At 25.3% G+C, this 25102-nt stretch overlaps 1 protein-coding gene across 2 annotated transcripts in view; it reads left to right on the forward strand.

Moving 5' to 3' along the window:
- Positions 1 to 25102, forward strand: part of Eip75B (Ecdysone-induced protein 75B) — a 139135-nt gene that overhangs the window by 13291 nt on the left and 100742 nt on the right. The window contains exon 1 of one of the 2 annotated variants that reach the window (XM_016075362.3): positions 18856 to 19161. The exons of the other annotated variant lie outside the window; for it this stretch is intronic. Coding sequence (XP_015930848.1) covers positions 19140 to 19161 — 22 coding nt within the window. The 5' untranslated portion in view covers positions 18856 to 19139. Of the gene's footprint in view, positions 1 to 18855; positions 19162 to 25102 lie in introns of those variants that run through there. 2 annotated transcript variants of the gene reach the window in all.

The following is a 25102-nucleotide window of genomic DNA, read 5'->3' on the forward strand; positions in this document are numbered from 1 at the left end:
CACAAAATTTTTTCACATCCTCAGAAATTTCGAAGTTTTTCTTAAAAAATGTTTTTATTTTTTATTTTATTGAATAATATCTTGATCATAGAACAATCATTTAATGTATTAAACTGCTTGTAATTATATAAAAAGGTGTATAGGACTTGATATTTAAAGAAAAAGTTGATTTTTAAAGCTAATTTAAAAAAAAAAAAAAAAATTAACTAACTCCTTGATTTTACACATTCTCAAAAATATTATTATTTTCTTAAAAAGTACTCTTTTACTTCATTAAAAAATATTGTGATTATAAAAACCTCTAAACCTCTTATAATTAATTAAAAAAAGCTCCCATATCGCGAAAAATTAAGTAATTTTATACTAGCAAAATTAGGAAAAAAATGTAACACAATTTTAGAAATACATAGTAATACAAGCTAATAATAAACAGATTTATAGGAAAAAATTACTGTAAGTTCTTAAAGACGTTAGAAAAATATGAAAGCAGCAAAACATTTACATTGTGCTAATATTTTATTTCATGGCATTCTATCTATGAAATTCAATTACTCAATAAAATATTAGTCAATGTTTTTCCTCTTTAAAAGCCTTGAAATTAATTGTTCAGAAAAAAAAGTGATTTACTTTCAGAAAAGTTCTTTCTAAAAAAAATTATTAATCTACTAATCTCCTCATCTGTTTCACGACGATTTCCCTATCTTATCTTTTTTCCCTTTGGTAAAGGGAATAAGGGATAATTATACATACGCCAGCGAATGGATGACGCAAAATCCCGTTTTTGACCTATCTTTCTCACTAAGTTGAACGAACTCTGGTGTGATTTTAGGTCGAGTGTTCACAAACAGATCTTTTTATGACCGTCCTCCACATGATAGGGTACTCCATATTTGTTAGTCTCGGTGGAAGTTTTAAAATTCTTTTTTTTCTTTTTGTTAGTTATCGTTGGTCAGGAAAAATAACAAGTCGAAAAATTTATTCAGCAATTTTTGCTTAAGTTGCTTCTGTTTGAATATTTATATTTAAATTTTGTACATTTTGAGGACTTTTACCACACAGTTCTAAGAATAAATAAACTCCCTCAGTTATACTGCATTTTTATTTACAATTTGAACTCATTTTACGATTTTACTCTGGATTTTGAGAATATAACAATAAATATTCTAAAAAATTTTAATACAATAAAACTGTTTTTAGTTTTAAAAAAAATCAACTTTTTTGCTAAGTAACATTTGAGTATATGACAATTTATTAAATTGTCGCACATAAAGTGCCCCCCCCCCCAACATTCTTCGTTCAAGTTTTAGATTCATCGAAAATCTACATAAGGAAAAAAAATATGAACGAAACAGCTAGAATTTAGTAAAATTGATTTTGGTAGAATTAGCAATAGAATATGGTTTTATAATATATCATACAATTTGGTAAATGTGGTAAGAAATTTTTAATTTTAGCATGATAACTTAGAGAATGACATAAAAACCGTTTATCTGATTCAATTTACTTTTCAGTTTTGTATTTTTTTACTTATTGTGCGGTAATGAGAACTATCATTTTGAAAACCAAAATTGCCGGTGATTTTTTACCATATGAATGAAAAAACTACCAAATGAATGGTTTAAATTCCTTATATTTTCGTTTTTAGTACAAAAATTATGTTGTTTTTTTTTTTGTTAATTTTTAAAAAAAATTTTTTTTTAGTAGAAATGTTATTACCACACAGCACTGTAATTTTATCAGAATTTTTTTCTCCGTGTAGAAAATTTTCAGTTAAGGTTGTTGATGAAATGTTTATTAATGATTGTACAAATTTGAATGAAAGCATATTTAATATTATATGTTTACATAATTAATCTTAAGCATAACTAGTTGAAAGAAAATTTCAGATTCATACAAAATACAAGGATATTTGTTCTAAGGTTCTTCCATATAAAAGTATCCGTTATTCTTTATAACAAATTTCAGACTCAATAAACTTTTAATACTATTAATTTACTAGAATTAAAATTTCAGTGATAAACTCTTCAAAAAATATTTCTTCGGGGCGGTTTTTTCCGTGGATTTTTCTACAGAGGAAAAAGCTTACGATTCCTGTCTATTGACATTTACGAATTAGAGGAATTTTTGGACACATGTTTCATAAATTACATGGTTAAAATAAAGGTGTTATATGTCGAAATAAAGACCTTAGAAGGCCTCATCATTTTTAGACCATCACTTTCGCAACAACTTTTGTGTCCCTTTTTAAAGGGGCAAATATCGAATCCTTGATCTAAAAAGCGTACAAACAACCCTTATTAGAGTTGTCGTAATAAGCTAAACTACTTTTAAGTTGTTTTCCTCCTACTGCTTTACTTTACGCAGATACTCCTCCCAGAAAATAATTGAAGTGGGTAAGGCAATAGCTTCACCTAGGCCGTTTAGTACTTATTTCATCATAAAGTACTGTTTATCGCATTTATATATTAACGTGTTTTTTAAATATAATAATGCTGCATCATTATTATATTTGTATTAAGAAAACATGACCTGTTTCATGGTTAAGTGATTTAGTGAAGGCATTGTGATAAAAATTCGATTTAAATTAAAATAAATATATAAAAATATTAATATCATATTTGTATATTTTTACTTATACATATATACTTATTTTTTCGTACTTCATGGAGTTAATTAATAACATAATAGGTGCGATTATTAAAATTTTATAGATATTCTTACTTTATTTTTAACTGAAGAAATTGTATTTACAAATCTAACACAAATTATTTTTAATTATTATCTATTGTTAAAATAAGATATTTTGACTTCTTGTAATTATCTTACAGATAAAAAATACTTTTAGTCTAAAATTAAATTTCAAAAACTCGGGTATTTTTAGTCATTGTTAATTTCCTAAATTATTCTTAACTTATAGATTTTATATTTTATAATCAATGAATGATGCTATTTAATTGCAGTATAAGAAAATAATGAAAAAAAAATCTAATAATGACGTAATTCAAGGGGTGAAAATTGTTAGCGAGTTGGCAATCGTTTTTCTGAATGATATAGCTTAATTACCAGTAATATAAAGAAGAAGAAAAAAAACGGTACAAACAGTAATCGGTCATTAATAATAATTTTATTCACGGATCTGTATTGGCTCATGTAATAGAGCGTTCGCCTCCCAATACCAGGTTCGAATCCCAGAGATGGATGGTCGATATAAATTCTGCACCTGGCTCGCACCGACCACAGTGCTGATGTAAAAAACTGCCAGTGATAGACGTATCATGTGTTAAGAGTCTCCTTGCTGTCAAGCTGATCATAGGAGATTTTTCTGGTTTCCTTCTCCATGTAACTCAAATTCTGGTTAGTTCCATCGAAAATTCCTCCACGAAGGCTAGTTTCTCACAGTGCTTGATTCAGGAGTTACATTGTCTTCTGGGTTAGACTCAAAATTACTAAATTATAGAGTTGGGCATCGATAGTTGTAAACTCAGAAGTGGGTCGACTGTTAAAAGCCGGTTATAAAATTTTAAATAATATCATTGAGATGAGTGATATATAGTAGGATTTTTTTATTTTTCTTTAAAATATATCGTTTAACCGCAATTACATTGAAGACGAAAACTAGTGATAAAGTTAGACAAAGTTATTGATAATTATATTATTTGGAGGGATGAAAGAATTAACAATAAAAAAAAAACTCAAATAAGTGATAACTATATATATGGATAACCCCATTAAGTCTCTTTTTTACACACATGTAGAAAGGGAATTGGATATGAAGAAAGAGATAAGAGTACTGTGACGAAATAGAAGGGGGGGAAAATCACATAATTTGATTACTATTCAAGCGGAAATGGTATAGAATGAGGCTGAAACTATGAGAGACTGATTTCGACTGATTTTCCTAAGAGCTGAAAACGTCGACAGAAAAGTGTGCCACTTTCACTTGACGGGTCGTTCACTTTTGACCCTAATGAGTGAAAGTTAAATAGAAAAAATGAAAGAAAAGGAAATAAAAATAATCGAGTTAACCTCGTGCTCAAAGTTTATCAAAAGTAACTAAATAAAAATGGATGATTAGTAGCAAAGCATTTGATTAATAATTGTCGCTACAGTCGGAAGGTAGAACTTTTTAACAGAGATGTTATTTCATAATATATATAACAGCACTACGTAACAATTGTAATGCATACCGATATACATAACATGTATCTTTGCTCAAAGTTTATGAAATATAATTAAATAAAAATGGATGATTAGTAGCAAAGCATTTGATTAATAATTGTCGCTACAGTCGGAAGGTAGAACTTTTTAACAGAGATGTTTTTTCATAATATATATAACAGCACTACGTAACAATTGTAATGCTTACCAATATACATAATATGTATCTTGCTCAAAGTTTATGAAATATAATTAAATAAAAATGGATGATTAGTAGCAAAGCATTTGATTAATAATTGTCGCTACAGTCGGAAGGTAGAACTTTTTAACAGAGATGTTTTTTCATAATATGTATAACAGTTCAACGTAACAATTGTAATGCATACCATTATACATAATATGTATCTTGCTCAAAGTTTATGAAATATAATTAAATAAAAATGGATGATTAGTAGCAAAGCATTTGATTAATAATTGTCGCTACAGTCGGAAGGTAGAACTTTTTAACAGAGATGTTTTTCATAATATGCATAACAGTACTACGTAACAATTGTAATGCATACCAATATATATATAATATGTATCTTTGCTCAAAGTTTATGAAATGTAATTAAATAAAAATAGACGATTAGTAGCAAAGCATTTGATTAATAATTGTCGCTACAGTCGGAAGGTAGAACTTTTTAACAGAGATGTTTTTCATAATATGCATAACAGTACTACGTAACAATTGTAATGCATACCAATATATATATAATATGTATCTTTGCTCAAAGTTTATGAAATGTAATTAAATAAAAATAGATGATTAGTAGCAAAGCATTTGATTAATAATTGTCGCTACAGTCGGAAGGTAGAACTTTTTAACAGAGATGGTTTTCATAATATGTATAACAGTACAACGTAACAATTGTAATGCATACCAATATACATAATATATATCTTGCTCGAAGTTAATGAAATATAATTTAATAAAAATGGCTGATTAGTAGCAAAGCATTTGATTAATAATTGTCGCTACCGTCGGAAAGTAGAGCTTTTAAACTGAGATGGTTTTTCATAATATATGTATTAGTGCTACCTAATAATTGTAATGAATGGTACATAGTATTGGTAAAAACAATTGGGAAAATAACTTAGTTAAAAAACAATGATAAAAAATTGTCAAACTGCCAGAATTTAGTAAAATGTATCATGTTTCTGGCTCTATGGGAATATCAATGGGAACATCATTTTTAGGAAACGATTTAAATAAAACATTTTGTCTAGCTTGTATTGGTTTCAGAAATATAAATTATTTAAAATGTGTATTTAGGTAAAAAAAAATAGACAACAGAAATTTCTTTGCATTTCTATGCCTTAAATAATATTGGAAAAATGTTAAGGTGCGTAATAAATTGTGAACGATTTCTAAATTAATTTCAAACGAAAATGCAAATGTTTTAACGCAATTAAAATAATTTCAGACTCTAAATTATATTAAAAGCATTATTTGAAGCCTCAAAGATTTTATATCGATAGAAATAATTTGATTTAAACAATCGAAAAATTAATATCGATAGGAATTTTGTTATTTGAATCATAAAATATTATATTTAAACAAATATTTATGCAAATAGCAGTTTTGAAATAAAATTAATTAAAAAAAATTTTAATATTACATATGAATAAAAAAATATTAATAAAATAAGAAATATGACTTTTTCATATTTTAGTTTTTATTCCAAACATTAGAGTTTAATTTTAATCTATTTAAAATTTTCTATGCATGTAAAATAATATCATAGAAATAGAATATATAAAGTTCCGAATCGAGTTGCAAATTATTGAAATCAAATGGAGTATTTATTGCTGGAAGGGAGGAGAATAATTATTTCGAAAATTCGAGAGTGAAAGTTGTGTTTAACAATTTCTTAACTGTTGCAAAGTTATCACGTGACGTCGTGTTGAGGACACGTGATTTGTGTTAGTAGAGCTGAGTTGAAAGAGTGCAATGTACTTGTTGCCTACTTTCGGCCATTTTAAATCACGTTTTGTGAATATGTGTCGGGGGCAGGGCGATGGATTATGTGGCCATTGCTTTAAGGCCATTTCTTCTTTTTACAACGAAAAAAATACCAGAAGTTAAAGTTGAAAGTTTAACAATGTTGATACAATATTTCTTTAAGGAAAAATTTCTCAAAAAAAAATTTTTTTTTTCATCGTTAAAAAAATTAACAATGTTTGAGATTGTATTGACGTTTTCTGTACAACTAAAATAGTTTCAAAAAGCTAAATTTTAATTAGATTTATACAATTTTTCTTCAATAAATGATTTTTTGAACTTGAAAGTGTTTTCAATTTAAGTTTATAAAAGGTTTAAAATGTTTTAATTTTATTTCTAATATATTTATATATATAATGTTTCTAATGACTTAAAATAAATTTGAATTAAATTTTCGATTCGATTAAAAGTTTTCCTTAACTGAATAAAAAAAATAAAAAGCGAAAGTTAACAATGTTGATGGAATTCTTCTTTATTAGAAAAATTTTTTAAACAGGTAAGTCTCTCAAATTTAAGTTTATAAAATGTTTTAAGCGTCTCAAAATATATTTTTAAAAAACATATAATTTTTTTTCATCACTTAAGACTGCTTTAAAGTCTTTTTACATATTAAAAAAATTCAACGAGTTTAGTTAAATTTAACAATTAAAATAAAATTAATTAATAAAAAAAAATAATATTACGGAAGCAAAAACGTGATAAAATACTTCCACAATAAATTTTTAAAAAATTTTATGGCATTTTAAAATTCCGTTTGGTTCTTTTATATTTGTTACAAAAACGTTATTCATTACATTATACAGTGAAACCTCTTGGGAGCGACCACTCTCTGTTCCGCAGTAATGGAGGTTGGTCAGCAATGAATGAAACTTAGCGCCAATAAAAATAATACTTACTGATATAATTATGTGAAAAACAAATTTACAAATTATGATTAATAGAACTATTTTATATAAATAAACTGTTATGTTTTTTGTTTAAGTATGCATTTAAATTTATAGCATAAAAATTAGTTAGCTTTAAGAGATCAGAAGAGGTTTGTTTGTTTAAGATGCTTAGCTTTTTCTACAATAAACTTTTTTTTCTGATTAAACTTTCAACTCAAAAAAAATAAATCATTGATAGCATCGCCTTTAGTGCCTTCTGACTGCAACATGAGGTTGTAGATTGCAACATCTTATTGAGTGCTCTTTTTGATAACATCTTATTGATAACATCTTATTGAGCGCTCTTTTTAATAACATCTTATTGAGTGCTCTTTTTGATAACATCTTATTGAGCGCTCTTTTTAATAACATCTTATTGAGAGCTCTTTTTGATAACATCTTATTGAGAGCTCTTTTTGATAACATCTTATTGAGAGCTCTTTTTGATAATATCTTATTGAGTGCTCTTTTTGGCAACATCTTATTGAGAGCTCTTTTTGACTATCTCTTTCAGACGATTTCTTCGTCAAAAAGTGGATCTCTAAATAAGAGCCTCACACAAATATTTTGAATACATTTTAATCTACTTTTTTGTTTTTTGTTTTGATATTTTTTCGTGTTTCCTTATTTGGCCTTTTCCACATGTGGTGCAGAGGTTTGCCCGGTCGCTGGGAGAGGTTTTGATGGTCTCTCCCAGTTTTCGAAAGAGCACTACAAGTAGAGAAACTACTGTAGCCGCTACTTTTTATAAATTGTAGTGTAGTGTAGTACTTTTTTAAAAAGTAGTATAACGAGTAGTCCGATGCAGAAAAAGCAGTAGTTTGTAGCAATTCCCTACAACTACTTTTAACGCTAGTTTAGAAAAGAAACATGGTTCTAATGCATCTGTTTTTTCGAATTTTATAGGTACAAATCTTCACAGGTCTGTCAAAGAATGCAAGAAAATGATCCTGTGACTGCAGCTTAGCGTTAACAGAAATTACGTATTTTATATCTCGTATAACTAATATTTAAACGTGCCATTACGAAAACTAGATAATTAATCACTTTGGCCACACTTTGCACACTCGTGAATTATTGATGTTATTTCAAGGGAAGGGAATGTATTTTCGATGTACTTAGTTTCTTAGAGGACAAAAAAAGCATTAAGCAATTAAAAAATTGCAAGTATTTTGTAATTTCGCATTTCTTAAATTAGATATTCGCTGTCGAAAATAGCAAAAAAAAGTTGAAGTTTAAATGAACAAATTTGAAAAATGTGCTTTAAGATAACAAACTGACTCATGTAAACGTATATAAATATTTCTCAATTATTCCCTTATATTTAATGTTGACCAATTTTTTCTTTAAAACTATTTTGAGGTGTACACAGTTGTAAATTAAGTTCTCCAACTAAGTTCATCTCCTTAAAGCAGTGAAGTAGTGGCTAAATTCCAAAGTAGTTAGTAGTCAGTGCAATTTCAAAAAAAGTTGTTGTAGTTGTAGTTAACTACATTTTTGACAAAGTTGTTGTTTTCCTACACTGGCCGTTAGTCAGTGCATTTTCAAAAAAAGTTGTAGTTGTAGTTAACTACATTTTTAACAAAGTTGTTGTTTTCCTACACTGGCCGTTAGTCAGTGCATTTTCAAAAAAAGTTGTTGTAGTTGTAGTTAACTACATTTTTGACAAAGTTGTTGTTTTCCTACACTGGCCGTTAGTCAGTGCATTTTCAAAAAAAGTTGTTGTAGTTGTAGTTAACTACATTTTTGACAAAGTTGTAGTTTTCCTACACTGGTCGTTCTTAGAGGTTTTCTTCGACACAAAGTCAATGGAAAAAATTGCGTGCCTCCCAAAAGTGGTCGTATATAGAGGAGATCGCTATATAGAGGTAGTCTTTCCAGGCGATTTCACTGTAGTATTCTAATGATTGATTTTATGATTGAATCAAAATTTTAGCTATTACACCACATCTAAATACTGAAAGCATGTGTAAACGTACTCGGTATTAATATTGCAATTTATTGAAGTTCTAATTTTTAAAAAAATGTACATTTGTGAACCTAAAAGATAACTTATTTTCTTTCTAGCTAAACTGGATTATCTTCTTGTTAGGGCATTGGCAGGGCATATAAGAGGTGAAAGATAACATATTTCTAACGTGTTGTTCTGGCTGTTAACCTCTGATAAGAAAAAAAAAGGCCATCGCACTCTATAAATTTGACGAAGAACTTAAGCAAGAATTCTTTATAAAGACGATATACTCATTAATTTTACTCATGTGTTATAGAAACAGGGAACTAGTTTTGCTACTTGCTATTAATTAAAATTATGTCTGCAAAAGATTTTTTTGTGCGACGAAAAGGGAGAAAGAAATTCGAATTTCTCCCATAAACAGCTTGGAATAAAAATCTAACTAAATTGTTTTACATTTTTTATTAGAAAATTGAAAAAAAAAAAAAAAAAAACACACACACACAAATATCTCTTTCGCGTGTTTAGAGTACAACTAATGTATTTAAAATCTATGAAATTCGACAATTTTATGTTTTTTTTAAAGGAATGAAAATATATAAATACAAATTTTTTACATGTTTAGTAATGATTTTGTTAAAATTAGCAATTAATTATGGTTGTATAAATTGCGATAAAATTTGGTAAATGTGGTAAAATCTGGTAATTTTTGTCATAATACCTTACAACATGGCATAAAAACCATTTATTCGGTTAAATTTACTTTTCAGTTTTGTATCTTTTTATTAAAGTGGTAATAAGAACTATAATTTTGAAAACCGGAATTTCCGGAAAACCGTTACCATATAAAGGGAAACATTACTAAATGAATGGTTTATATTCCGTGTATTTCGGTTATTAATACCTAATTATCATTATTATTTTTTTACCAGAAATGTTATTACCTTATAGTACGGTCATTTTAACTAAGTTCTTTTCTTCTTGTATCAATTAGCTTTCATTTTTGCGGAATTTTTATTTATTATTATTTATAATTTTGTATTTATTATTAAATTAAAATAACAGAGTTTTTTTAAGTTTGATTTTAAAAATTCGTTAAAAAGAATCTCATGAAATTATTTATATTTGCCTTGTTAAAACCACTACATATGTAAATATTTTGTTTTCAAACCATTGTTAAAATATGTCTTTTTCTAGACTCATGTTCAACTACTATAATTTTTTAATTAAATTTCTATTTTTTTTAAATGCTCTAACAGATATTTGTCTAAAAAAACATTTGCATCGTGTCGAAGTTAATCTTGTTTTAAATCAAATTAACTCGCATTGTTAACTGAAAATGTACTTGCATTGTTTACTTTCAGTTAAAACACGATTAAGAAATAATACTACTACATTAGTTATAAGCTGTAAAATTATTCTTAAAAGAAATAATAATTCTTGATGAAATTGTCATATTTATTATTTATGTACTCTTTCTCTAACGTAAGATTCAATACGATAGTAAGTCAACATTGTTTATGGCGTTTATTTTAATTTATTCAGAATTAATTTTTCAAATATTGTAAATAGATTATAAATAAAAAGAGAACAAAACAAAAAAGTATTCTGCGAATAAACAGTCGCAAGTGACACACTTACCTATCTACCGCCTGCCCTGATAGCCTATAGAAAATTTAATTTTTTCACTAATAGCTTCTGCTTCTTTTTTTCTTCTTCTTTTTTTTGTATAGTAAATGCTAAATAGGAAAAAGAAAAAAACAATAAAGATGTGAGAGAAAAACGAACAGGGAAGCGGAAAAAAGTGTGGCATAGTTTTTTTCCATCTTTTTACATTGTATTTATTTTTACTCTAAACTGCTTTGTTTTTGGCTTCATAAGCTGTTTTTACTTTACAAAAACATCTACTTTAATTTAATTAATATATTATATAACTAAAAGAAATATTTTTTAATTAATTAGAAAACAATATTCAACTTTCAATTAAATTTTATGATTAACTAAACTTTAAGTTTAATGATTAATTAATACTATTTTTTTTTAAAAAAAAGGATCTAAAAATTAACTAAAAACAATATAGCCTTTAGAATTTGATATTTTTTCCTTATATATATATATTTATATATATACCATTTAACTTTATTTAAGAATGATAATTATCCATTCATTGCTCACTTCTAATTGTTTTCTAGGATTAAAATTTTATCAATCTAAACTTTTATGAAAATTAATAATTAATTAAATAAATATTAATGGTGTTATTTAAACAATTGGTAGAACTTTTGTTTTATAAAGTAATAAATATTCCTGCACAAAGAAAAAGCAATGCAAAATCTGTATAAAGTTATTATGTATTTGGATAAAGTATTGGGTTAATTCTTTTTCTTTATTATGTATCCTTTTTAGGTTTATTTATTTCAAGTAATGGAATGAGTATAAATTAAACTTCATGGGGTTTAAAAACAAACAGTTTTGGATAATATTAGAAATAATAATTTAAAAATTATAAAAGAATTTTTAGATTTTATTTGTTTATTTTTTTGGTATAAACAAATAGCACAAAACTATTTATTACTTCATGACCAATGTACAAAATTTTTTAACAGCTTCAACACTTTAAACTTTTTCCCCCAACAGTTGGAAATTCCCTTCTGTTAAAGGGAAGATAAGAGAGAAAGAGGGAAAATGTAGAGAGTAGCTGTGGTCGATAGTTCGTTGACTCTCGACCTAGAAAGTAGAAGTTTGCGACATCCGCTCTTTCACCCATAGATTGAGGTAGCCTCCTGACCTCCACTTTCACTTATTTTCGCACACACAACCCTTTTTTTTTCTTTCCTTTAGTTTTTTTCTTCTTTTTTTTGTTCTACTTAAATCTAACTGAAGGGAATATTTTAGGGATTTTTATCACCCTTCTTTCTACACGTGTTTGTCTAATGATTTGATAAGCTTTTTAAGAGTTATCAGAAATTAAAAAAATAAATAATAAATAAAGCAACACATTTTCAGGCGTCTGAATATTTTTAAGATAACCTTTGTCTCTTATATAAGTTACGTAGTATGTTATTTTTGTTACATAATTTATTGCTTTTTTTCACGCCAAGTTAGGACTAAAAATTACTCACGAAATAAATGTTTCTAATAATGCATGCTGTTTTTAAAAGCTACTCAATAATTGACAAAACTTAAAAACAACGGTTTTATTACGAAAACTAATAGCATTTGTTTACTACGAAAAAAACGTAATTTAAATCTAATTTTGTAATTTAAAAATTTAAATCAGGAAAAACAATAATATTGATTGAAATATAGGAACGAATGACATTGTTTATATTGGTAAATTAAATGTTATTAATTTAATCGATAATGAGCAATAATCTAACTTATCTAATAAGTTTAATTTATTTTTCACAGGAAATTTTTCACATTTATTTTCTTGTTTTTTTTTTTCATTACAAATCATTTCGGACATACATAAACAGTAATAATATTAGTCGACTAAGGTTTTTTTATAGCATAAATTATTTAAGTTTATTAAAACCAAACTATAGTGTTCGAATTTATCCTACACGTAACAGTCAAGAAATAAAAATTTCCATACATTTGCTCCTAAATTTAGTTGCCTATTTTCTCTATTAGTAGCAGCATAGTGCAGAAAAAACACTTTTAAAGATTTACGGAAAATGATTTAAGCACTTTTCACCTTTTGCAACTGCTATATTACATGCAATATTAAATAGAATACATCTCCATAGAATATAGATTCAATTTTTTACAGCATTAATATTTCAAGTTTGTTAAAACTATTTTTAAATAATGATGTAATCAAAATTTTCCTTCGTTTGTAACGAAATTTAATTATATTGCTTCCCGGCCAGAATGTAGAAGAACCACATTTACAGATTTGCGAAAATTGGTTTAAGCAATTTTAACCTTTTGCAATAATACCTGCAATATAAAATGGAACATTACTTCTTAGAATATAGATTTAATTTTTAAAGCATTAATAATTCAAGTTTCTTAAAGTTATTTGTCAATAGTGTTCTAGTTTAGAGTATTCTAGTTATCTAAAACATTTGTGAGGAAATGAAATTTTTTATACATTTGCAACGAAATTTAATTATATTGCTTCCCTGAAAAAGAAGAGTACAATGCAGAAAAACAACTTTAACAGATTAAATGGTTTACTACTTAAAGAATTTTCATTTACAACTCTTAGATTAATTGGAGTAGAAAATAGAATATTATTCCTAAGAATATAATCCTTTATAATATTGATTAAAGTTTTTTATAGCCTAAATATTTCAACTTAATTAAAACCATTTGCCATAAATTTTTTGCTTTAAACTAAAAATATCACTTAAGAAATTTAATTTGTCGTACGTTTGCACCAAAATTTTCTAATATTGCTTTCTGATCAATAGCAGATAATGAGAAAAAAACCACTTTTACAGATTTTCTAAAAATGGTTTATTAATTAGACATTTCCCCCAGCTATAACATTTACATTCTCTAGAATATAGAAGGAATAGAATCTTCATAATATTGTTCTAATTTTTTTTTAAAGAATACATATTTCAAGTTAAATAAAACCATTTATCATTTTCTCTCTTAATATATTTTAAAATTAACAGTCACAAAACAACAATCAAAAATGTTATACGTTTGCACCAAAATTTAGTGACATTGCTTCCAATCAGTAGAAATGCAATACGAGAAAACCACTTTTTCATATTTACTAAAATATGATTTAACTGAAAACGATCTATATTTTAAAATCATATTTTTAATTCATTGCGCTTAAAATTGTTTGTGTTCTTAAGTTTTAAATTATAGGTGTTTGTGGAAAACTTATGCTTTCTTTTCAATAAAAAACTTATGTATGTGAACAATTAAATGTGAAAGTGATGCAACGTTTTACTTAAATTCATTTCATGGAAAAATTTATAATTAATTTTTTTCTCCCTTCAATCTTAAATCGATAAGGATCATTATTTGAACTGATCATTGCTTCCCTGCCCAAAACAGCAATATGCTGAAAAACCACTTTTACAGATTTTCTAGAAATGTTTGTAAATATGTATTGGTTCTTATTTTGGCTTGACAAAGCTAATTTTATGTCGAAATTGCAATAAATTTCAGCTTAATTTTAAGTTTTCTTTCTTAATACCATGATTATGATACTAATTTTAATTTTTACTTACTTATCAAACTATATTAATTAATTATATTTAAGGTTATACAACTAATGTAAACAATTTCTACATTTATGAATACATAATCTGTATTATAAAAGTTTATAATAGCTAAAATTATCTTAAATTTTTACCTAACTTGAAAACTTATTATTGAGTGTAATTTTACAAATCTGAAAACAGTTTTTCTTTAATTATTTTTTCTATTTTGTTTAGATTGCATTCAGTAATTTTGTTTCAGTTTGCCCAAAACGAACAGTTATTATTTAAACTGTTTAAACTTTCTATATATAAATATTTATTTAAATTAAAATTTAATTACTTATTTTACGCGGTTAATTATAATTTTTTTATTAGATTTATGGGGAAAAAATAGTAGAAAGTGTTTCCGTAAATTATTAACGTCTTAGCCTAAGAATTTCAATTATGTCTTCATTGTGCAATTATTATGTAACAATTATTATTTAAACAGTTTAAACTTTTCATACATAAATATTTCTGTAAAATAAAATTTAATTACTTATTTTACGCGGTTAATTATGATTTTTTTTATTAGATTTCCGGGGAAAAAATAGTAGAAAGTGTTTCCGTAAATTATTAACGTCTTAGCCTAAGAATTTCAATAATGCTTTCCTTGTGCAATTATTATGTAACAATTATTATTTAAACAGTTTAAACTTTTCATACATAAATATTTATGTAAAATAAAATTTAATTACTTATTTTACGCGGTTAATTATGATTTTTTTTATTAGATTTCTGGGGAAAAAATAGTAGAAAGTGTTTCCGTAAATTATTAACGTCTTAGCCTAAGAATTTCAATAATGCTTTCCTTGTGGGGAAAGTGAAAGTAATGAAAAATGATTGCGGAATTAATACAATTTCACCAATTTTTTTCCTGACACACTACTGCTACTTCCAATCCTTCATCGAAATCCTCAGGCTAATTTGGTAATCTGGGTTACGAGAGAAACTCAGCCTAAGTTCGTTGACCTAGTAAGGCTGCACATATGCACTAGGCGCGTTGCTATGGAAACAGATCCCCCCTTTTTTTTTCAAGCTAAACCAGGATGGGAAATGATGGAAAAGGAGGCTTTGTCTCTTAGCTTATTACGCATGCAATTTTTTTTTTTTTTTTTTTTTACAAATGGGTTGTTAATTATGGTTTATTTTATAATCGATTTTCGAAAATATAATAAATAAATGGATTGAAATAAAATTATAAGTCCTTTGTGTAAGTTATAAGTCCTTTGTGTATTAATTAATTGTTAACAAACATTTAAATATAATAAAGCGTTTATAATTAAAAAGCAAATGAATAGCAAATAATTTTTAAATGCAAATTATTTTTTAATGTGAAAAAAAACTCAATATTTTTGACTTGTGAAGAGAGATAATAGAAAAATTACTTTTTCGATAAATTTATATATATGTTATAAAATTTAATTAATTATTTTTATAAATATACTATAATAATCTTTGGAAAGTTTTTGTCACGGAGTGATTTATTTGCTTTTTCTAGTGATTTATTTATTATTTTCTTTATTTTTTTTTGTAAACGTAAAAAAAAAAAAAAAAAAAAAAAAAACTATGCAAATAAATAAAAATTTTACTTTTAATTGTTACAAAACTTTAAAATTATAAGAATTCTTTTGAAAGCAAAAATTTATCTTCGATAGTAAAATTATATGTTTTTTATAAATTACAAAAAGTAATAAAAGTTTCACTATTTTATGTTCTACATTGAATGTTGTGGTAAATTCACTTAGAATATTATAGTTAATTTAAACAATGCTTTAATTTACTATTTTTTTTCTTATTTAATATATTTTAACTATCCTTTAACAGGTTGCGTAGCCAGATTTTTCATCAAAAAATAAGCACCTTTTAAATACTTTTTAAGCACTCAAAAAATATTTTTAATCACTTTCCAAAAAAGGAAAAGAAACAAAATCATAACTAGGATCTGTGCAGTAACAAAAATTATTTTTTTCTTTCCTTTAAGGTTCTTAATTTATAAAAATAAAATCAATAAAATTCAAAAACTTTACATAATCATCATAAAATGACTAATTTTTGATAAATATTGCAGAAAAAAATTATAAAAATCATGAATTTTTTGTAATTTAAGACGACAATCGATACGGCAAAGAAAAAATGTCTTCTTAAAAGACAAAAAATTAAGCACATTTTACAAACACCAAATAAAAAAAGCACTTTTAAGGGCTTTTAAAAAACGTAAATCAAAAATAAGCAAATTTAAGCACTTTTTAAAAAGGCTACGCACCCTGTTTAAGTTAAGGTAGAAATTGATATGAGCCCCATTTAAAAAGTCATAAATGTACACTTTTTCTTATAATTTATTGTAAATAAATGTAATGATATTAATATTAAATCATATTAATTTATAAATAAATATATCATTAATTATGCATCAAAGTATTTGTTCATAAGAATCATAATATTAACTGATAAAATTTCTTAATTATTAAATTTTGTAAATGACAATATTTTATTTCAAAATTAAAACCCTGAACTCAAATTTCCACTTCGCAATGAATAACCATTTTAAAAAATTTTTTTGTACTTCATTCTTTTTCAATTCGTTGCGGCTTTTAATTATTTTTTATGAAAGAAAAATTTTGAAGGATGCAGACATTAAACAAATTACAGGTTTCTGAGTTCTTTGAAAAATAATGTTCGGTGTGAAGTAGTGAGCGGTTGAACTGGTTTCCCATCAGCAAGTGAAAGTGAAGGGGGAAATGAAAAGTGAAATCATGATCAGGTCATACGTTCAACGACCTCAAGTTCTAGAAAACTGGTACAGAAAAAGTTAGGAGGGATTAAAGTATGTCAGTGTAACTCCGCTACATTTATCTTCATTCCTCACTTTCTCTCCTCTTTCCACACAATTTGAGTGAAAATATACGTGCTGCCATCTATTGACAAGAAAAATAGTGTTATATTTTCTAAATTTAAAATCTTTTGTTCGAGAATTAATATTTTTAATAAATTCAACGAAGGCTAAATATAAAAATATTTTTAAAGAAAATATACTTCACAATTTCATGATTTCACAATGCTAAAAATAGTGCATTTGGTTTGCTATTATGAAAAATGAATTAAATTAAAAATAATTAAAAGCAAAGAGATATTTATTACATATTTATTATTTATTTAATTATGTCAGAATTATGTAATTTATTATTTATTGGGGAATTAATTCAATTTATTTTAAAAAATTTATAAGCTTGTATTTGGGGTTTAAAATAAGTTTTATTTTTCGCTGATTTAAACCTATTATTTAATTAAAAATATAAGAAATTATGTTTTTGTTTATAAAAAATTTATAATTAGTGCATTTAAAAAAAAAAAAAAAAAAGTAAATGCTGTAATTATCGGTATTTCTATTTATACAATTTAATGTTTTGCAAAATAATTTATCGATGTTTACGATAACTATTAAATAATTATAATAATTTTTAATTAAGTGAACATTGTTTAAAATTAATTATGAGTATTTGCAACACGATTTATTTTGTATGATTTTTGGAATTAGTATGGTATGAAACAAACTCATTATAACGTCGAATTCTATAATGATATCTCAATTTGATCTTTAAAAAGAGAAAGAAAAAAAAACTGTTCACTTTCAACCCTTTAACTTTGATACAAATATATTATAATTCCCATTGAAGTATGTTTGAAGATTTTAAAACGATTACCATTAGTAAATGATCTGTAATTAATCTGTTCAGTTTTTTTATAAAATATTAAATTTTTATTTGTAGATTATTTCTACGTCGAGTTCAAATCATTGATAATCGTATATTGATAAATAATCATTACCATTACAATATTAAAAATGATTTTGATCATTAACGAAATTGTATGCGCTAATATATATAAATATTTTATTTGATAAATTTTTTTAATAATTTGCATGTTTAAATCGTGCCATTTTTATGAAAATGTAATATATTTAAAAAGAATGACAAAAATTTACACTGCACAGACGTAAAAATAGTTATTTTATTGATTAAATAATAAATTAAATTTACGTGTACGAATTTGGGGTTTGATAGCATTTCTTAATTATAAGATTTTAAAAGTTTGTGTCCCCCCTTTTTAACCGCCATCATACTGGCATATACTGTACTCTATTCCAGAAAAAAAAGAAGAGGAAAATAAAGCTCTAAAGTTCGAGTTCTATCTATGTTATCTTTACTAAAAAAGTATATATACTCGTAGAAAAATACTTTAAAATCTTTTATTTATTTATTTTAAAATCAATAACCCTTAGTTTTTTAAGTTAGAAAATTTTTGTTTCCTTTATATTCTTCCTATTAAACTCCTTTCATTTTACAAAAATCTAAACACAAGGAGAGAGATTATAAAGTTTTATAGACTTTATCTTTAAAATTTGTAATTTCCTAGATCAAAGATTATTAATATGCAGGATTAATTAAATAATTTAGTTTTTGAGCTTGATCAAGCTAATTCATCTGTACATAAACTCATGCATGCGCGATTTAGTGTGCGCACCAAATCGCCTCCTCAGAAAATCAAGGTCGGCGGAAAAATACAGCATCATCCGTCGCCAAACTCAATTCACGTGGTTTCACTTTAGCAACGGTATTTCTATTATAATTTTGGACATTTCATCTTTTCGGAATATATTTAGTTTGTGGTTTTTATTTTTCTCTGAAATGATAGATTTTTCATTACAGCTTAGATCAGAATTTTAAGTTGATTTGAAAGACGCGGTTAGTGACAGTTAAGGTTTTAAGAAGACAAAAGAATTCATCGTAGAAGAATCAGGAATAATAAAAAAAATTATAATTATCTAAAAGTAATTCATAGAAACCATGCCACCCGAATATCAACCAGGTAAATATTTTAAAGAATAAAATTTGTTTAAAATCAGTTAAAGAATTTTTTGAAGTAATTTTTTTTTAACGAACTGTACAATTTTGTTCAAAATAATTGAAGAGCTAGAAGAAAACATGTTATGAAATTTTGATGAATAAACAGAATGAATGAATTAATCCTTATTAAAATCTATAGGAACAGCAGGAACAAAAAGCTGCTATCGTTTGCAAAACAACCTTTTTTTTTTTATTGAAACCACTTGATCGAAGATTAGAATAAAATAATAACCGTTTTATATAGTAAAACAGAACGTTTTCTTAAATTCCAAGTATTTTTTTCTTCAAAATTTGGTTTTATGTAAAGCGTTTTTTAACAAGGGCCCTCAACATGTTTTCCATTAACGCTCTTCAATCGTTAATGTATGTAATTTATTGTATTTATTCTGTGTTACTCTGATTTAATTAACTTTAAAAAATAAAAAAAGCATGGTTACTTAAAAAACAAGGATTCCTGATTTTAAAAACATGTTTTTCCATTAACGCTCTTCAATCTTTGTGCATGTAATTTACTGTATTTATTTTATGTTACTCTGATTTAATTACCATTTATTTAAAAAAAAAAACGTGGTTACCTAAAAAACAAGGATTTTCTTCATTTTTAAAAAATTCATATTTCTGTCATGACTGATTTGTATACAAAGCAAAGAACATGTTTTTAAGAATTGAACTCTGTGATAAAATTGTGTGGAATGTGATTTATTGTTTATCTTTCATATAAAAGAAATGTTTTCTTAAATTTTAGCTGATGTAATGTTAGCATTTTAAAAATGTGCTAGTAAATGTTTTTCAAAATGCAGTTGCATAAAACTGTGTAACTATATGGATTTTGGGAATAACTGAAACTATTAACGAACATTTCGAAATTTGTAAATTCTGCAATTAGAAGCATTAATATTATGAGAATTAAGTCAAAATTATAACTATCAAATGAATATAAAATAATTTTCTCTGATTACGTGTGATTTTTGAGTTTGAACAGTAATGTAGCTCGACAGTGTAATTTTTCTGACTTAATTTTCTCTTAATCTTTTTTTTTATCTTAATTCCTTCTTTGATCAAAGTAAATTATTATAAATAATTTACTATTTGCTTTTTTCGATGTTTTAAAAATGTATATTCGGGAATAAATTTTGTTGAAATGCGGCTAAAAAATACGTATAATTTTTTTGAATAAAACTATTTATTTGTAAAGCGATAAAGCATAATTTTATAATTATTTATTTCTTTCTGCTCATTTTTACGATTTAAATAAGACACATCGCTTTTTTGATTTCCGGAAAAATTCACTTAAGAAAAATTATTAGAAGTATAGTAATATAATAATTTTTTTTAATTACGACTAACATTATTATCAGAACTTAATTTCTATAATTATCACTATTATAACAAAATGTGATAATTTTAAGTATGAAAATTAGCAAACAAAGTTTATGGAATTATTAAATTCATAAAAAGTTAGTTTATTGAATTATTATAAAATTATATATTTTTTTTCGTAATAGTTAGATAATATTCACGTTTGTCTCTATATGTGCGGCTTTTTTTAATTGTTATGGAATAGAATAAATGAACAAGTTCAAAAATTCCATTTTATAATTTTTTTAATGGAATAGAAAATTGGATCTTGTAGTTTAAATATTATTGAATAAACAAAAACTTTTTTTTGAAGAAAAAATTTTTTTTTTGTGTCTGATTTTTCAGACAAAGACTTCGTTCTTGCGAGACCGCCTGGCAACGAAGAACTTTTTTTTTTTCAAGCGAAAAAAAAAACTATCTTTGGAATGTAGCCAGAGCGCCTTTAACTCTTAAGGAAGGTCGTTTATAAATTTTCGATTGTGAATTTTTGTGTTTATATTTCAAGGTTTGGGTTGCTATTTTCCTGTAGATTTTTTGAAGGCCAAGGATGCACCTTATCTAGAGTTTTTTTTTTCTTTTTCGTTTGATGATAAAGCAATTTTTTTAATTACTGTAACCATTAATCTTCTTATGAAATATTTCAGATTCATTTAAAGCTGTTTAGTGATTTTCCTTTATCTTATGCTATGTTTTAATTTTTTGTAAAATTATTTTAAAATTTTGCTTTGATATTTATTCTATTAGAAGTTTTTAAAAAAAATTAAAAAAGCTTTCAAATTTAGATATTTTTCTACTTTTGAGCTGCACATTTGATCATTATAAGTAATATTTTCAAAATAATAGATTTCTTAATTTTATTTTATATTTTTTTTAAAATTATTAGGCTTAGTATGTTAATAATAACACAATTATAAAGTGATCATAAAATTTACATTTCCGATGAATGAAGTAAAAAAGAGAAAAATCTACTTTTTATTTTATTTTACAAAGTAGATTTGTCTGCTATCTCTTATTTAGGAACTTAGTGTGTTCAGAAAGTATTGAATTTTTAAATACCTCTGAAATTTGAACCGACTTCAGAAGACGAAAATACTGAGTAAACTAAAAGATAAGTAAAGATCTCGCTAAGAATTATTGATTTTCCTATAGAACGGATTTGATTGATTTTTATTTCAATCCAAAATTTGTGATTAAACCTGTGTTTGTCGGATTGACGTCAAAATTATACATCAACTTCTGAAAACTTCGTCCTCTGCATTATCACTGTGATTTACACAAAATTGTTAATTCATATGATTTGTTATTTAACTTATTTGTTCTTTACTCTAAAAAAATATTTATTTAAAAAAACTGTGTATTTAATTTCATATGCATAAAAAAACTTGCAAACATATAAGTTAATTTTTTATACTAGGTTAAAATTAAAAGAATTTTTTTTTTATCAATGGATAAAAAAAAGTTTTGAATTTTCTAATGAAAATGAAATATTTTTGTTCTTTATTGCATTAAAAACTGAGCCGCTTTGTTCCTATAAATAAAAAAGTTAGCTTGTTAGTTTTATTCTTACCGATAAAATATCATGCAATGTTAGAAACTGAAATCTTGTAGTTCATATTGAAAAAAAGTTAAGATACGAAACTTTTTATTATTATTGTCAAAAATTTAAGTAGCTAAAAAACTGAGCCGTTTTCTTCCTATTGTCAAAAAGTTAAGGAATATGAAAAACTGAGTCCTTTTATTCTAATAGATAAAAAGTTGAGTAATTGTAAAAACTTATCTGTTTTGTTTCTATTAACAAAAAGTTAAATAATATTAAAAACTGAGGCTTTTCGATCTTATTAACTAAAAAGCAATGTAGTACATACAAAACGGAGTCATATTTTTCCCAATGACAAAAGCTTATATCAGAAACTGAGCCGTTTTGATGCACATGACAAAAAGTTTGATTTATAAACTGACCTGCTTTGTTTTACAGGATAAAAAGTTCAGTGACATTATAAACTGAGCCGCTATGTTTTACATGACAAAAAGTTAAGTGATATTATAAACTGAGCCGTTTTGCTTCACATGACAGAAAGCTAAGTGATATTATAAACTGAGCCGTTTTGTTCCTCATGGCAAAAAGCTAAGTGATATTATAAACTGAGTCGTTTTGTTTCATACGGCAAAAAGTTAAGTGGTATTATAAACTGAGCCATTTTGTTTCACATTGCAAAAAGTTAAGTGATATTATAAACCGAGCCGTTTTGTGTCACGTGACAAAAAGTTAAGTGATAATAAACTGACCAGTTTTATTCATGCTGACAAACATATAAGAAAAGTTAGACACTGAATTAGAGTTAATGCATCCAAAATGCTGATACCTTATGTTCAACTGTTGTAACAACACTTTCTTGTTGTAATGATTATATCAAATTTTATCGTAACAGCTTCTGCGAACAACTACTTATTTCCCATAAAATGTTGCAACCATAGCTATTTAAGTGAATTTTGAAATGATTTCTTTCACAAAAATACTGTTTGAAGATCAATTGTAACATTATGACTTAGACAGCTGTGATAGCTGACTATCATAAATAATAACTTATATTGATATGTCTGGATCTTGATTTTAATTTTTTTTTTTTTTGCTAGTATCGTGTCTGTAGGTCAACCTTGGTTGAATATGTACAGATAATATACACGCGCTTACTTGAAAAGTCCCGACAAAGTCAAGAGTCAGTGCGTCTTCGTCTAATTTTTTGTTTTCCTTCTGTCTAGAAAAGAGTCTTATGAGTTCATTCCCGACATTTTTCTAGACTCTTTCGTTTTTTTATTGAAATTTATTCTTAAAATTTATGAATACTTCTAGAAACTAAATCATAAACTCTTTTTTTTAAAATCATATTTACACCTTGATTTAAAGTTTACTTCGTTTTTATTTATTTTTAATGTAAATATTTAAATTTGGGAATGTTTTTTAAAATTGAATCATAAAAATAATCTCTTTTTTAAAATTTAAATTTGGATGTCGAGTTCAGTTCATTCTTGTAGTGTTCAGTAAATACTAGACTCTTTCATTTTTTATTGAAATTTATTCTTAAAATTTATGAATATTTCTAGAAACTAAATCATAAACTAAGTATTCTATTTTTTAATCATATTTACACCTCGATTTAAAGTTTACTTCGTTTTTATTTATTTTTAATGTAAATATTTAAATTTGAGAATGTTTTTGAAAACTGAATCATAAAAATAACCTCTATCTTTTTTTTAAAATTTAACCTTGGATGTAGAGTTTAGTTCTTTCTTGTAGTTTTCAGTAAATACAGAAATAATAATGTACTCATTGAGAAAAAAAGAATGGTCAAAAACTGACTGAATATGGTAAAACTTACCGTGTTATTAGCTTTATGGGAACGCAAAAAATCACGGTAATTTGGTAATGACTTTGGTAAAATTCATAATAAAATATTGTTTTATAAAATGTATTAAATTTTGTAAATGTGGTGAAATATGGTAATTTTATCATGATGCCTTTGAGCATGGTATCAAAACCATTTATTCGGTTAAATTTGCTTTCTAGTTTTGTATTTTTTACTAAATGTTTGGTTAATGAGAAATATAATTTTGAAAACCTCAATTTGCAGTAAACCATTACCATATGAACGGAAAAATTATTGTAATAATGGTTTGAATAACGTATATTTTAGTTTTATAACCAAAATTATGTTTTTTATTTTTATCTTTTTTACTAGAAATGTTTTTATTAACAATACGGTAGTTTTACCAGAATGTTTGCTCCGTGATGTTAAAATGATATAATCATAATTTTAGAAACTTTTAGTTTGAAATATTGAAAATAACTGTACATTAATTATTACAAAATAGTTCTGCGAGGGGATAAGAATTATTCAAAAATATCTTACTGAATGATATTGAGGGGTCTAAAATTATTAAAGAAATTATCACTAATAAGCTGGATCAACATATAATTGAATTATAAAAATTTAATTTAATTTTAATAATAAAAAAAAACTTGAAATTCTGATATCATCATAAAAAAAAATAGATGTATCATTATAAATACAACTTAGTAAAAAAATTAAATTGATATTTTAAGTTACTGGAAATATCAATTGAATTTTTTTTCATATCAATTTGATTTTTTTTCAACATTTATTAGTGAATGTTTAATAAACTGACAAACTAAGCTTGCATTACCAAGAAAAAGTGTTTAAATGTTGAGAAAGTTCGTTTAAAAAAAATTTTTTTCCGACTGAAACCCTTTTTTTTTTTCTTTCAAAAATGCGATAAAACAAATTAATATTCTTATACTTTTACAGCTGACCATGTACCCAAGACTGTTTATACATAATAAACAGTCTAAAATAACTGTTGTTACACATAATAATGAAAGGAGACTCTTTGAAAAAAAAATATCTAAGTGTAAAATAATCTTAAAAAATCATCTTGAAAATTTTAACATCTGATTTTTGTCAATTATATTTCAGTAATGTAGTTCTCAAAGCAAGACTGTTGCTTATGCTGGGGAATTAAAACAG

Source organism: Parasteatoda tepidariorum, chromosome 4, assembly GCF_982258835.1.
Source record: "Parasteatoda tepidariorum strain Cologne lab strain chromosome 4, Ptep-v5.0, whole genome shotgun sequence".
In the NCBI taxonomy this organism is placed as follows: Eukaryota; Metazoa; Arthropoda; class Arachnida; order Araneae; family Theridiidae; genus Parasteatoda; species Parasteatoda tepidariorum.